At 40.7% G+C, this 16921-nt stretch overlaps 1 protein-coding gene across 3 annotated transcripts in view; it reads right to left on the bottom strand.

The window, feature by feature from the left end:
* Nucleotides 1–16921, bottom strand: part of LOC140995244 (endonuclease V-like) — a 70458-nt gene that overhangs the window by 22309 nt on the left and 31228 nt on the right. For 2 of the 3 annotated variants that reach the window (XM_073465215.1, XM_073465224.1), the window contains exon 8: nucleotides 13634–13703. In XM_073465215.1, coding sequence (XP_073321316.1) covers nucleotides 13647–13703 — 57 coding nt within the window. In that variant the 3' untranslated portion in view covers nucleotides 13634–13646. Of the gene's footprint in view, nucleotides 1–5400; nucleotides 5460–13633; nucleotides 13704–16921 lie in introns of those variants that run through there. The other variant, XM_073465233.1, reaches the window with a different exon arrangement.

Here is a 16921-nt window from a genome sequence, read left to right as displayed (position 1 = left end):
GTAAAGACGCAAAGGTGGTATGTGGGATGTTGGTGTGAGTGTGTGCGCTTTGTGCTGAAGCATCTATTGGAGATAAACAAGGCCATTTGTCTGGTACTGCAGCAGCTCACCTGTCGTTATAACTCAAGTGGCAGGCAGTGTCAGCCCGGTCATCTATCAATCACACGCACATCAGGATGCTACAACAGAACAAGACGCTGCTGACAACGCTGGTGATACAGTGTGGGGGGTGGTTTGTTAGTTTGGAGTTAACAGAAAGCACAAAACACAGGACACACACACAGTGCTTCTGTTTGGATTTAACCTTGAAGACAGAGTATTGAATCGCATAAGTGGATTAATAAATGCTAAGCTTCATTCAAGGACACTTCCTGGACACTTTTCTCTGGTATACTTTACATTTTCACATTGCAGCACTGAGACTTAGCTCTCAATATTTGGGAACACTTTTAGCATTTTATACTTTTCTTTTTTTTGTGCCTTCTGAGAGAACAACACCATCTGTAATCAATTAATTACTCTCTCTCCTTGAGGTAGCTCTCAGTCTCGAAAAGGTTGGTGACCCCTGCTCCAGGCCCACTCCTGACACATTATACAACTGGCTGAAAACTGGTGGGACTGACATGTGTAAAATTGGTGGAGGACCCCTCCCTTATCAGTAGAGATGTTCCAATATTATTTTGCAGTTTATGAATACTAGCTACTTGTGCAGCAAACAATTGGTGAAGTTGCAGGTGTTACTTAATAATTCAATTATGTGGTAACAGATCAGTGCATATATTAGTGTACTCATTCCAGTATTTAAGGAGGTATCTGAGACATTTCAAACACTGGTAGCTGTATCAGAACAACCCTAGTTATCAATGTATAAAGCTCCGAGCTCAGCGTGACTACCCCTCAGTGACATCATCTGCCAGTTGTAAAAAGGCCACAGGAAAAGGTCAAAGCATGATGGGAGCACAGAGAAACAGACAAGTGAACATCCTATTGATTAACTCGTCTATGTGTCTTTCTACAGCTTTGATTCATCTCCAGACCTTTCTCGTGCCGTCTGAACACAGCAGTGTGCTGCTTGAATCAACGATGTGACTCAACACAACTGCCACAGGTGAGATTTACAGTAACATGTCTGCTGGAAATGACAGCATCGTTACGATGGGCTGTTTGTGGGAAACAGGGACACTAAAAATGACCACTGTCGAGCAGCTAGAAGGATTTTTCAAGTTTTTTAAAACACTTTTTCAGACTTGTGTCTGAGCACGGCTCCCTAGGTTTACTGAAATCCACCTGAAGCTACAAAAGTATCTGACATGAAGTCAGTACAGGCATCAAACTGAAAATTTTATTTCAGGAGTACTGATATTTGTTTTGTGTGGAAGCTGAGAGCTGTTTATCTCAACCTCACAAGTTAATTATTTTGTTTTCTCACCATAACAGGTACATTTATTACATTAACTCAAGAAAACAAAAAGACAGTTTCTTCAGATAACAAGATCATTTATCCCAAGAAAACAACTTTCAGGAGGGTTAATGAGGTGCACTTACCCATGAAGTTGCAGCTGGGCTAGTCTTCTCCTTAAATGATGAGGACTGAATTGAATGTTATCTGTCATTTCTGCCTGTGTTAGACCTTGACTGAAGCACATCTGATGCGTTGATCAATAATGGCTACTCCTTGGTCTGACAGCTTAAATCAGTTGTGAGAGTTGTCAAGACACTGTCTATACATGTTGGCATGGCAGTCCTGATCTCTGATAAACAACCTTTTGTTTTCCTGTGATAGTGGGTTGATTATGTTATTATCTATATATTATATATATAATTATATATATTATATAAATATCTGTATATTATCTAAAAAAGCTTGTTTTCTCGAGTGCCATTCTTGGCTTCCATAGTTTTATAAAGTAAAAAGTAAAATAAAACTGAGCTTACTCTTCAGTGCACAGAGATGTTGTCTTTGGCAAACTGTCTCTACCTGTCAGTCAGAAACTAAATGAAGCAATGTTTGCTGCCACTTGTTTTCTTCATCTGCCCCCTCCCCAGACCCCAACCATTCATTCCTCCACCCGTTTGCCCTCTCCCTCTGTCGTCCCATCTCTCATTCCTGGGGCTCAGCGATTGTTCTTGTTATCGCTGAGGAGAGCACAGGGGCTTTGTGTCAGTGCGTATGTGTTTGACGACGAGGCGGCGGTCTTGAAAAATGAGGCAGATGGTGGCAATTTATCAACACTTGAGCGGCGCGTGGTGGCGTTCTGGCAGAGGGAGGTGAGGCGGCACAAAACGCGACACTGAGGGTTTTTCTTTGTGAGGCTGGCCATGATGAAATGGATGCGGTTTCTCCTCCGCTGCATCAAATAGACAAGGGGGGTGGGGGGTGGGGGTGGTGGATAAAGAGAGAAAAAGAGAGAGAAGGGGAGAGGGAAGGGTCTTTCCTCTGTCTGCAGGCTTCCACTTCCACATCAAGCAGCGGCTTTTCTCCCTCAGCAGTTCCCCCTACATCATCTCCATCACCCCCCTCCTCCTCCTCTCATCCCAGGGAGTAAGACTTTAAAGGTTTGCTCTGCAACTGTGCAATGCGCACTTTTTCCCTCTCCCCTTTTTTTTCTCCTTCCTTTGCAATTTGTATCTCTGTTGGCGTGGAAACAGATGACAGAATGCCGATAGAAATGGGGAATGAACAGGGAGAGAAACTTTTTCACAGTCCAATGATGCCATGTCAACTCTCGCTCCCACCCACCCCTTACAGCAACTTTCAAATCATCTCTTGATTAATCGTCCTCCCTCCCTCTGTGCTGTCTTCCCCGTAAATCAGCATGCAGACACACACAACCCCCCTAACCACCCTTACACTTTCTGACCTTCTTGCAATTTATCTCCTTCCCTATCTTCCTATCATCTCTTCCCCCAATTCCCCACTTCAATGCGTAAACACACAAATACACACACATAGGGTACACTACTGGCCTAACTCAATGCCTGCAGCCGCCTCAGGCACGCTGTCGAGCTCTGCCCACTGGGAGGGACGCGCTGGGGGAAAGACTTGTCGTGCCGACAGAGGGTTCAAGTGATGAATAGCAGCCTAGAAAAACAGAAAACGGGTACAAAAAAACCCCTCTTGGCCGAAAGTTGTCCTTCACTATTTCAGAAAACACTAATGACTCCATCTGGTTAATATCTCAACAAAAAGCAGAATGTGCCCATGATTTCATCTTACTGCCAGATAAGGGAGGAGTCTCACAGAACAGATTAGAGAGGGCTGAATATATACAAAACACAAACAGATTTTTGATGAAGCCAAGCCAGAGAAACTGGAACAAATGAGGGAACAATAAGCGGGGATGGTAAAACAAGGACAAAATAAGAAAAGGAAACGAATCAACAACAGAAGAAACGCCTGGGGAGAAACAGAGAAAAATGGCTTTATCATAACTCTCAACTCACAATATCTAATAGAACAGGGAGCATTTTGTGTTTTGTGTTCATGAACATATAAACAGAGAGAAGAACAATGAAAAGACAAACTTTGAAAGATAGCACAGAAAACTGCAATGATGCAGTCACTTTTAAATTACTTTGCACTTAAGCGATTAGCTGGGCTGCTTGACTGTGGTCATTGCTGCATACAAAACAGGTTGACTTGATATTGCCTGAATTAATGGATTCTCTATGTATTTGTTTCCTAGGTAGAAGATGTGCCAAAAAACTAAAACTTCTTTGGCCAAAACTGTGGATTTACAACTGAAATGAACATGTCAGCCACAAATGGCCTGTTCAGCAGAACAGAGCAGTCGTGATTCTGGGCTCCTCCTGAGGGAAATGTCTGGCTCTTAAGTTGCTAAATGCTTGACATGTTCACCAGCTAGTTTCTAACTTTGTCTGTGTCTGTTGGGCAGGTCCAGTACAGTGGGTTTATCACAGCTTCTTCAATGACACAGCTGCTGCTGGGAAAAGGGTTGACGAGACGGATGAGACAAAGCCAAAACAGCGTGCTTAAACTGACAAACCTGCTAGAGCTATGAGCAGCTGAAGAGTTGTGTGATAACTGCAACATATTCTCATAATTAAACAACTGAATAAGCTGACTGCCGGTGACCCCCACGACATATCACCGTTCCCAAAAAAACCTGACTGTGAGAGCGTACCAGTGTCAAACTGTGCCGGACCTTTGTTGTACACTTTCAGTTTGGTTACGTTTAGACACTAAAACTAAACTAACTTACTAACTAAGATTAGGGAAACATTGTGGTTCGTCTTAGAATGACTACCTTGTAACTTCACCTATGAATGTACCCACTTTACATAACTTTGGTTACAGTATGTTATGTAGGTGTTGGAACTTCACTTCATTATTAAGTCAAAATAAGTCACCACTGACTTTTGGTTTCACACTGGACATAACCAGCGCTCTCCTGGGTGAAAGTCCTGTGCTTGACTCAACCATCAGTTCCCGACTTCCTCCCTATGCGGACTTTAGCAGGCCTGCCACTAGGGGTCGCCACCTAACCAGAAATGTAAATACAGGTGATGATAAGCTGCTTTCACAGTCTCTCTCTCTCTCTCTCTCTCTCTCTCTCTCTCTCTCTCTCTCTCAACCCAACTGGTCGAGGCAGATGACCGCCCATCATTGAGTCAGGTTCTGCTCAGAGGTTTCTGCCTGTTAAAAGGCAGTTTTTCTTGCCACTGTCACCAAGTGCTCGCTCATGGGGGAAATGTTGGGTCTCTGCTCGATTTGGAAAGTGTCATGAGATGACTTTTGTTGTGAAGTGGCACTATACAAATAAAGATTGATTGATTGAACCTGTGGTCATTTCTCTGATGAGGAATGACTGGATGATTGTCTGCAGGTTTAAGTGACCATTTTCACTTTTCATGTCATTTCATTCAATATAGATAAAAAAATATTTATAACTGAAGCTTTATAGGACTACTCTGATTTAATACAAGTTCCATCTTATTTTAGCCTTTTTGTAAATCACTTCTGACCACTAATTGCTGAGATCTGAAAACGAAGCCAAATCCAACACAGAAAGCAACACAAGCAATCAGACAACCAGATAGTTCTTAAGGTACTGGTGTGCAGTTTAGCTATATCATCTAAACCGCTTTATTTCGAGGTAAAACTGAACGTTGGGACACCCAAAATGCCAGTGATAATCTTTAGTTGCACATGAGAAGTAAATGGATAAATTAAGGTTTGGATAGGTAGTTGAAAATATCCTTTTCTCAAGAAAAGTTGGATTTTCTGAATTCACAGTGTGCGTGAGAGAAAGAACACGAGTGCAAGGAGAAGAGAGACACAGAGCTGGAAAATATCATTAAAGCTTTGTGCCCCTGAGTCACCTGAACATGTTTTATTTACTGTCCCTTAGAAGCAGAGTTGGCGTCAGAACTGTTTGCTCCACAGTCTGGGTCAGTCCGTGCCCAGCGCCTGATACACACAGCCAGAGGCTATGGTCCTTCAGGACACACAGGAGCCACACACACACACACACACACACACACACACACACACACACACACACACACACACACACACACACACACACACACACAATGATTTAGATAACTTTGAGATACCCTAAAGCGTGACTATGTGTATTTTGAAATAAGAAATAACACATTCTGTCTCTTACTAACTAAAAGATGAATTTATAAGTAATGTAACCAACCATAATACATTCAGGGTTGTTGCTGTCATAGCCTTATGTGGTTGGCTTTGAAGCCAATGTTTGTATCGGCCATGCCGCAATTACATCATCACGTGATGCACTGAGGCCCAAAAAGACTTTTTTGCATAAGCTTACATTGTGAAAGAAGCGGCTGTAAAACCGTGTATACATTTTTTTGAGCATCACATCCCCCATGAAACCACTGGTTTAACTATCATCATTTGAGCCATTTCGTCCAGTAACATTTGGAGAGTCTTGAAGAGCTGCAAGATTAAACCAGAAAGTTAGCCAGCTCGGTTGGTGGAAGTTTCTAGTACGCATGCTCTATCAGCCCCACAACGCAGAAGATCCGGGTAATTTTAGAGCCGGGAAGTCAAGCCATTTTGGCTGAGCAGTTTTTATAGGAATGAATGGGGCTCTGCCTCCAAAACTGTTTCCAGGTTTAAATGTAACGTCCTTGGGTTTGACCGATAGCTTATGGTTGCTAATGTTAGCTAACTTACGGATAATGAAAATAACACTGTTGACTCAGTTTTCTGACTCTTCTCTATTTAATTTATCATCATCCTGCAATTTGTTGCCACATTAACAAAACCCAACGTATCAAACCAATAAACATAAAGCTAAATAAAGCTGCAGCCACATCCATAGTGCCCAGTACAACTAAGAAGAGGGGGGGGGGGGGGGGAATCACTTTTTGTGCTTTATTTCATATAACTTATTCCTTACATCCTGTTAAACGTACAGTTTATTATATTCTATACATAACACATAATATCAAATATATTGACATACCGTATTAAACGATGTCAAGGTTCTTACTCATGTTTAACAGACGTCGATACTTAAAATAAAAAAACATGTCTGCATGCTTCTCTTTTCAAATTCAAAGCAAAACATTGCAATGAAGAATACAAATACTAATGTTTGTATCTGCCAGGTAAAGAAGCCAACCGGAAGTCCAACATGACAAGACCTATGACCAAAAACTCATGCACACACATCTTCATTTATCGTGGCCCAATTTGTCAATCAACCTGAATACCTCTGAGGTGATGTAATGTCAGTCAGACAGTCAATGTCATACAGTGGTGAAACATAATGGTGTTTCTGAGAAGGAAGAGAAGCACAGGTGATGAAACATTCACTGCCTCTGCAAATCAGTCCTCCAGTTCATACTGAGCTGGATAGTACCTCCAGCAACAAGCTGTGTCCTTGTAGCACTCTAACTTTTTAATGAGAGTTTCTGCTCCCAACAGAGTGCATCGGTCCAACCTTGGGCCGACTGCCTCTGCATCATTTTCCATGACATTTGAGAAATGTATTTGAAAAGGGCAGTAAAGTTTGTATAACAGCATGAAGTTGATTGAAACAGTCTCCATGGTTCAAACTGAACACTTTCCTGATGACTTATTAATAGTTTGGGAATATGTGACGATGGTATTAAAACTGAGATAACAAACCGTGAATAACTCATACATAATAAAAGCAAAAATAAAGTTATTGTTTTTGGGGGCGTTCTGGTCGTCCGGTGGTTAAGGCGCATACCAAATCATATTTTTCCCAGTTCCAATCCCAGCTGGGATCTTTGTTGTGTATCATGTTTCATTATAGTACTGTTTAATAAAATAAAGTGCCAAAAAAAACTTTCCTAGAGTTACTTCAATATTTTATGAGTCAAATTTAATTGAATTGTTATCTAAATATAAATTCGACCAAGTGCAAAATCCAAATCCAAAAGCTGCAATTATTTGAAGGTGAAATGTGTGAAAAACGGCATTATAATGAAGTACTGCAGCGCTGCAGAGATGCACTGGCCCATCAGTCTTGTTCTCCAGATGTGAGAAAACATGTTTGTGTGGTACAGACCCCAATAGATGTCACATCATCATGATTTTAACTGTTTGGGGTTTTTTTCAGTGAAAATGAAAATTGTGATACCAAAAACTATAATTCCCACAAATCATGAATCATATTATTGTCACAATATGTGTCAAAATAATCATATTTTTTTGTTTTTTTACAATTTTACCATGAGGTGCAGCCCTAGTCAAAAGCTACAAATTGTTTTTTTTGTGTGTTTGATAAAAGGGCAAATAACACTGCGATAACACTGCCTCTTACACTCAACTAAAATCACTCTCACAGCAGAAAAAACCTACTGGTTAAAGATAATACATTAAAATGTAGGAAAAGATGGTGCACCCACCCACTCAGTTGGTAGAGCGGGCATCCCACGTACAGAGGTCTTGTCCTCGCTGCAGCGGCCCCGGGTTTGAGTCTGACCTGAGGCCCTTTGCTGCGTGTCACCCCCCTCTCTCATCCTGTTTCCTGTCATCTCTGAAGCTGTCCTATCAATAAAGCTGTGTAAAGGCCAAAATAATAATAAATTATTCTTTTTAAAAAATATAGGAAAAGAAATAATGAAAAATAACTTGAATCAATTATTTCAAACAAATTTCTTTTACTTCCTAATTTGTGTTTGTTTTTATTTTATCATTACTTGGACTTTTGTTTTAGTTAGAATTAAAGTCCACATTGTGCTAATACATGTTGCATATGTTATTACTTTAACAAGGTATGGAGAAAATAATTATTTTTAACAAGAGAATGATAAATGACTAATGTGGTTTTTTTCCTGTTGTTCTGAAGATGAAATGCAGGTTAAAATATGTAGCAAACTGCAAAAACAAAGAGCTTCTATCTTTGTTGTTTTATCAATATAAACTAACGAAATTCAAAAGGTTTTACATAGACAGATGGAGAAAAAGTATTTTCAGACTAAACAAAAAGTCATGTTTGTTTAGTCTGAAAATACTTTTGGTTAAATAATAACCGACTGCCTTTGTAATTCCACTGACTTCTGGTCTGTAAGATAAAAGAAACGCTCTGTAAATCTGATTTTTTTAAAAATGTTTACTTTGTGCCATTTTTAATTAAACGAATCATACAACAAAGACAGCATCACAGGAGAAAGGGGTTGTAGAACTCTACTGTTTAATCTACTGAAAAGTACTGTTTTTCTACAGGATCATTCCAGACCAACTCACTAAGAATCAGAACTTTTCCCAGTTCATCTATCGCTATTTCTGAGTCGCATTAATTTTTCGCCAACATCCTACATTGATGATGGGAGAGTCAGGTGATGTCTCATGTTCACTGAACCACTCTTTCACAGTTTGTCATCTTGGAATATGCCCGTGCTATCAGGGAAGAAATCCATTGATGTAAAAACCTGGTCAGTCAGTATATTCAGGTAGTCAGCTGACCTCATGTTTTGGGCACATAATGTTGCTGAACCTAGACCTGACCAACTGAATCAACCCCAGATCATAACACTGCCCCCACAGGCTTGTACAGTAGGCACTAGGCATGATGGGTGCATCACTTCATCCTCCTCTCTTCTTACCCTGATGCCCCCATCACTCTGGAACAGGGTAAATCTGGACTCATCAGACCACATGACCTTTTTCCATCGCTCCAGAGTCCAGTCTTTTCTCTGGTTATCCTCACTGATAAGTGGTTTTCATAAGGTTACACAGCTGTTTAGTCCCAATCCCTTGAGTTCTCTTCACATTGTGTGTGTGGAAATGCTCTTGCTTTCACTATTTAACACAGCTGTGAGTTCTACTGTTGATTTTTTTATGATTTGATTTCACCAAATCACAATCATTTATTTCGACCACATTTCTGCCTTGAAGATGATGGTTCACCACTGTGCTTCCAGGTTTTAATAATGCGTTGGACAGTTCTTAACCCAATGTTAGTAGTTTCAGCCATAGTTGTGTTCTTTGCTTGATGCAGGCCAATAACTTGACCCTTCTAGAAAAGGATTAACATATTTTCCATGACCACAGTTGTTTAAGAAATGAGAAGGTACTTGCTGCATCAGTTAGGGTTAAATAACCTGTTGCCAGCTGAAACATATTAATTACTGCAGTAATTATCCAATGGAAGGCTCTTACCTATTTGCTAAGTTAAATCCAGGTGGTGATTTTTATTTTTTATTTTTGGACAGCAGTGTATTTCGCTGTAATTACATTCAGTAGTTTTAAGACCTGTACTGTGTTGTCTTCAAGGTTTTCTATCTGTGTGCTACCTATATAGCTATAGGATTACAAGGTCCCATTATGTTAATAGAGGTTTTTACATGATTTCTTTCAAGAGAATCCATGACATGAACTGGGAGGGACCCGGTGAGTTGGTGTGGAATGACCCTATAGTGTAGTTATCAGCAAGTAAGCAATCGATAGCAGTAAAAGTTAAATCCTGCATATCACTCCATCACTCGAAGCACTGATAAGTTTTTATCCTGCTGCCTTGACTCCTTGCTTTTTCTCTCCAACACACGCATTGATTTTTCACACTCTTGCTCCTTCCCTCCTCCCCTCTACACCCCCGTTGTTTCCCTCCTCTGTTCAGATCTCTTCATCTCCTCTCCTGCTGCTCCGTCTTTCATGTCTCCCTCCTCTCTCTTTGACAGAGACAGAAACTCCATTTCTCTTCCTCTGCCACCCAGGGGCACAGGCCTCTGTCCGCTGTCGAGCTCCCTGAGACTATCTGCAGGTGAATGCTGCAACCAGCTCTGCCTGTTACTGTAGAGCTCAGAGCTACAGTAAAGATTTTTAACCTTCTTCTGTCTGAACAAGAATAAGTGTCTTAACTCACAAAGAGCCAGTGGCCTGTCCGAAAACAATTTAATGCAAGATTGCCCACATATAGAGGGCTCATGAAGAAGATCCATGGTGACAGACAAAGTAGACGTCTTCAAAACAATAAAATGATTTAGGGTAAAGAAACCAATGATCTACTGTTTCAAACTGAATATTTTATGAACCAAATTAGGAGAAGAATGGATGACATTTGAAGGAGGAGTGCTGGTTTCTTTAGGTAGAAATGGGAGTGGTTTTTAGTGATAGATTTGTCACACACCAGGGGGCAGATGTATAAATGATGTGTACGCGCAAAAACCACACGTACTCCTTTTCCCACACATAAGCTGGTATTTATAAGAATGTGCGATGAGAATGTGTGTACCTCGTGCGTACTTCAGACCAGCATTCACATGCTTTTCTAAAGACAGCTTGGAGCGAAATGATGACGTGGACATGAAGTATAAGAGGAGATGTAACATTGGAGCAAAACATTGTTTGGGTTGTTTGTCAGTCGATTGTGTTATTATGTTTGCAGTCTACAGAACGTTCAGTAAAATCTCACTCAGCGGCCCATTTATAAACCAAGTTATTAAATTATATAAATTATCTATGACTGATGACTTTGGTCTTATGGTTTTATTTACATTGGAACCATTACCTCCCTGTTAATGATCTTTTTTCACTTGTTAGTTGTTTCAATATGAGCTCTATAGAATAATCATTGATCATCCCTCTGACGTTTAATAATGATGATTGAGATATTACTGCGATGAAGGTTTACAGGTACCTGTGCGGGTGCTATAAATAGCCACAGCCATGTGAAATGGTCATGCATAATCACAGCTGTTCTGGTGCTGTTGTACATCGCTGATGAAACACAGTCGTTAAACTGCATCGTGCGTCTATTTTTCCATTCTTCTAGGTCTAATGAGGTAGAGCGGGCACAGGTATTGATTGACAAACATGTTTCAGGGTGTTTTTACATATATCTATGGGTAAATGTAGGAGTGTGTTTATAAATGTGAAGAAAAAGCATATGCATATTTCTGTCGTACTGTCTTAATCATGAATCTACACAGTTTTATGCATCTGGCCCCAGGGGTCTCAAGTACCAGGGTTACCAGATGTAAGTAGCCTACTGTATATGTTTATGTATACAGTAACAGAAGACAATAGTACCAAGCTTGCCATATACACCCACAAAAGAGCATAACATTTGTTTCCGACCACTTTGTCTTTCAGACGAGTGCACACAACTGAAGGATACTACGTTTAGCACATCACGAGCGCCTTCATGACCGCTCAAATATGAATTTATTACAAAATCAAACATAAAAGAATTCAGATTTATGTCTTCTTATTTCATAAGATCACTTGAAAATATTTTCATTAATACAATAAATGATTTTATTGAAACCTATATTAGACTTAATGTTGTGACATTGTTCAGCCGCTGGGGGGGGGCATTCCCTGCAAACTGCACCTATGGTGTTACTCTCCACGGATTTTCACTGAACTATATTAAATCGTTTTTGGGGAAATCCTGCAGACGGGAAAACAAACCTTCCTAATTAGTCCTGTACCTGCCAAATGTTCAGCTAACTGTCTTGGTGATGATGATGCACAGATACAAATTAAAGTCCCGCTATAATGTAAATTAAAGGCATCATACACAGTATTTTGTTGGTTGTTGTTTGTAAACACACCACTCAAAGGCACAGTTAACGATTATGGAGAAAGATAGATGATTTTTGAGTCTCATTCCCCAGGCGTCTTTGGGCTTAGACACAAAGATCAACTATTTTTCACCAGAAACGCTGACGCCCAGAAACGTCCTCACACAGCATATTAATAGGAAAATAAGAGAGCTGAGTCAGAGGGCAGGGTCTATGCTGACACTGACACCACAACACACTTCTAGTGGTACATCAGTGATGATTGAGAGGCATTATCTTTGGACGAAAATCCTGCATAGTACACCTTTAAGGGATCACATGCCTGATGTGTATAGCTCACCAGCTGTAGCTGCAAAGGTACAGTGTGTCTGATCGAATGTGCCTGCGGCCTGGTGAGAGTGAGAGGGCAAAGCTGGGATAAGGCCTATAGGAACCTGCTACAGCCCTGCCTACTCAGCACAAAGCCTCCCTCCCTGTCTCAGTCTCTTTGTAGAGAGGCTGATCAAAGACCCGGGCGCGCTCAGAGGATTCACCACATCAGGGAGCTCCGGAGCGGATGAACACGGACATCCCATTATGTTTCCCAGTGGGGTACGCTGAGGGATGTGAGAGCGCACACACCCTTGTGGGCCTGCGTGTGAGCAACTGTGAACAAACCTGTGGGTGTGAGCTCACACGAACAGCTGCACCTCGGCCTTCTTCGTTCGATTCTGTGCACGTTTGCAAACACTCGGGTTTGGAGGGTGAGAGTTTTTCGAGGCATCTGAGTATGCCAACGGTCTGCGGCTTTGATCGGTAATGAGGAACGTAGGGTTGAACTGAGCGGTGCTGCCTGTTATTTCAGATGAGAATCACAGGATCAAAGGACTTTGCTCTCCTCATCGCTCCGTCTCTCTTTCTGCCTGTGTGTCTCTGCTTAACCTCAAGCGTCCTTCGCTCACCTCTGCCCCGTCACACCCCTCCGAAAATGCAGAGAACTTGTCAAAGGCTCTTAAACCCTTAAACTTCCCTCTCTGCTGCAGTGGGGTGGAGGAGTGGACTGTCAGTGAAACAGTTCAAGCTCCCATCTTCGAGCACAAAAATGAATCCCAAGCAGCTGCAGCATTGCTGCTCTGTTGCTGACCTCTGACCTCCCTGCCAAGGGATAAAGTTAAAGAAAATGTTTTGCTTACAGAGACCAGAACCTGTGCTGTGTGGACTACACAGTGTTTGTGATGTGTACGTTTAATTTCACAGGTATGATTGACTATTAACCATTTTCTTATTTTAACCTACCTTTGCCCCTAATGTGCCCCAGCTAATGAGGCAGATAGAAGAAATTTAGAGACAAATAAATAAAATCTTTAGTTTTCTGGAGACACCAGAATGTTTATCTTCATCTAATATAAAATTGCTTAATTTAAACAGCAAATTAGATGAGAATGATTAGGCTTTCTATCAGGCTTTACTTTAGGATTTGGGGAAAATCCTCAGTGAGTCACTTGCTGTGGCTTTTAATCCTATTTTAAGACTGAGTAAATCACTCATCTCTCACCATGTGCTAAGGTATCACACATACAAGTTATTTCTGTTTGAGTGTGTACATCAGAGTGTGAGAAGCCACTTGTGTGTGATGTATTTTGTCACTTACCTCATTGTTTGACTCATGTATCTGCAGCTGGGAAGTGAATGCGAAGGTATTCTCTGGAGCGACAGTCGGCCTGTGGATGAGGAGAGGGAGGGCGAGGATGGAGGGAGCCAGACACAGAAAGTGAGAGAGAGAGGGAGGGGTAGATTCACATTTAACAAGTTGTCACAAACTGCTCTTGGTTGCTCAGCTGCATGAGCAGGAACACCCTAACACACTGAACATGATCTTCTGAAGCTGAAATTAAAATTAAATGCCTTGATCCTGACTTTACACAGAACAAACAAGCTCCTCTGTTTGCTGCCAAATCTGACAAACAACATAAATCACTGCGTGATACAGTTGGCTGTTTGTAGAAATGTTTTCTAAGGCAGCATAGCCCTCTAAAAATCATTATGAGATTACAGTGTCCCTGCTCCTGTCCCAACAATTTTATGATGATGGTTCCACAAATGACAAAAATGCATCATGAAAGTGTTGCTGTTGGTTACTCGATGGTTCTGAACAAACCAAAACTCATGCTTTGAAGATGTGAACATCAATAAAAGCAACATGGCACGAAAGTATTAAAATGTAACTTAAGTTAAATGAGGGATTCTACTCACAGTAAATGGGTCACAAATGAACTCTTTACCTATTCATGTGGTGCTGACGCTTATGTCTCATGAAGTTATCACAACTTTGGTTTGGGTCATCAGTCTGTGACAGGGACAGTGTCAGAACTTAGAGATATTAATGGGATGCCCCAAGGCTCCATATTAGGGCCTCTTTTGCTTATAAACAGTATATAAATCATTTGGCAGCTTCAGGCATTTCTAAATATTTTGTTACGCGTAGCAGAACACCCTCCACTGACCCTGAGGGGACAAATCTTTTTATTGTCTAATAATTTAATTAAATTTGATTTTTGAGTCTCATTCCCGACTCGTCAAATACTGATGAATACTAGGACCTATCACAGAAGCAGTTTTGACTAATTTGCCAGGTGTTTACCTGTCTGTCTTACTGTCTGTCGCCAAATTTTGTCAGCACGATAGCGTCACAACCGTCCAAGATGCAGTCACGAAACTTAACAGATGTGTAGCTGAGATCAAAACGGGTTTGAAGATGGGTCTGGTCTGACCCACGATTACTGAGTACTCATGTAGTAATGATTGATTAGTCATGGGTCAGAACATCAACATGTTGATGGGCGTCAGGGCTGGTGTGATCCCATCCAGGTTTCTGTTCAATTTTGCAGGGTTTTTACTCTTCCACACCCCAGTCTCTGTCATTTCCGTCCTGTAGGTATTATCATTATCTGACTTTCATTTATAAATTTCTTGGACACATTTAATTTAGTTCCATTTAAAATTGCTCAGCTTTCAGTGCACATTTTGCCTGCATTAGGCCTCTGTTAAAATTAGTGGAGCAACTTGGATGTTTGATAGCTTAATAGCATGAACAAAATATTACCTGCATTAGAACTTTCCCTTAATGGTTTCCTATGATATTGTGTACATTGTCCTATAGTGTTTTGTAACCCTGGAGACTGCTAAGGATAATCTCCAGTTGCACTGCTGAATACTTTTGTTCACAGCCAAGAGCTCTGTTTGGTATACTATTTGATACTGTTGATCATAATACTCTGATCAAAAGACTCCATGATCTGGTTGGGATGTCTGGTTCGGTTTTACAGTGGTTCTCATCATATCTGTCAGGTAGAACCTTTAGTGTTTGTGCGAACCAGATTATGTCTGATACCACTGAACTCTCATGTGGGGTTCCCCAGGGCTTGGTCTTGGGACCAATCTTATTCCTCTTGTACATACTCCCACTAAGAACAATAATTAGGTCTTATAACAATGTATCATACCATTTTTATGCTGATGACATTCAGCTGTATTGTAAGTTTAAACCTACTGAGCTCCATAAACTGTCCTTTAACTGACTGCCTGACCAACATCAAAAAATGGTTAAATGACAACTACCTGAAGCTTAATTCTGATAAAACAGAAACATTGATTATTGCGCCGGATGACAAAATCCCTCAGATCAGGCAGTACATTGGTGATGTTTTAGGCTCTGTTCAGTCAAGCCTCAGAAACTTGGGTGTCATTTTCGATTCTGCAATGTAGCTAGAGCAGCACTCCAGACAATTAATCAGAAACTGCTTTTTCCACCTGAGGAACATTGCAAAATTGAGTGATATGGTGTCAAAAGCTGAACTTGAGATGGTTATTCATGCTTTTATTTCTTCTCGTCTAGACTACTGTAACAGCCTTTTTACCTGCCTAAACAAGAAAGAGCTTAACCGTCTCCAGACTGTACAGAATACAGCTGCACAGCTTTTAACTCATATCACAAAAGAGCACACATCACCCCTGTTTTAGCTTCCCTGCATTGGTTACCAGTCCATTTTAGAATCAATTTTAAAATTTTGGTCCTTACTTTTAGAGCTCTTCATGGTCAAGCACCCCCTTACATCTCTGACCTGATTAAACTTCATGTACCTGCCCGTACTATGAGGTCGTCAGGTCAGAGATTGTTGGTGGTCCCTCACACCCACTTTAAGACCAGAGGTGACCGGTCCTTTCAGACAGTGGCACCCAAACTTTGGAATGCCCTGCCTCACTCTCTAAGATGCTCCGAATCTGTGGTCTCTTTTAGGAAACAGCTGAAAACTTTTTTATTTAAGCAGGCTTTTAGTTAATGTCTTAAATTGTTTTATTCATTGTATTTTTATGTTTTTACTGTTGTATTTTATTTTATTGCGAAGCACTTTGTGATTTTTATCTGTGAAAAGTGCTATATAAATAAACCTTACTTACATGCTTACTTACTTACTATATACTGAGAAATAGTCTGTCATTAAATATCAATCTGACAAAACTATTCTTTTCATTCTTGGGACTATGTTAGAAAATTAGTATTCTCACTTCATCATGTTATGAGTATGTTTTATAGATCAATAAGTAAATAATAAATCAAATAAAATCTCTGCAATTTGGAAGATGCAGACAGTTTGCTACTATTAATTGTCATAATGCCAAAAGCCCCAAAAAGTAAAGCCTAGTTTGATTACATTTGGTCAGTTTGTGCTGTCTTCTTCCCAACAGCATCAGAAACAAGTTGCACACACCAGCTTTTGATCAATGTTTTGATTCAGTGAAGCTGTTTGAGTTCATAAACCTGGTCTCATCTGATCAAGCTGCCGTACGTCATTTGATGCTGGCTATGCCATTAAGATGTGAATTACTGGCAAGAACTTGTGTTTGTGTGTGTTAAAGAGTATGTGTATGAATGTGTATG

This window comes from Pagrus major, chromosome 1, assembly GCF_040436345.1.
Source record: "Pagrus major chromosome 1, Pma_NU_1.0".
In the NCBI taxonomy this organism is placed as follows: domain Eukaryota; kingdom Metazoa; phylum Chordata; class Actinopteri; order Spariformes; family Sparidae; genus Pagrus; species Pagrus major.
The sequence above is the reverse complement of the archived record's forward strand: the minus strand, read 5'-3'. Positions and strand labels throughout refer to the sequence as shown.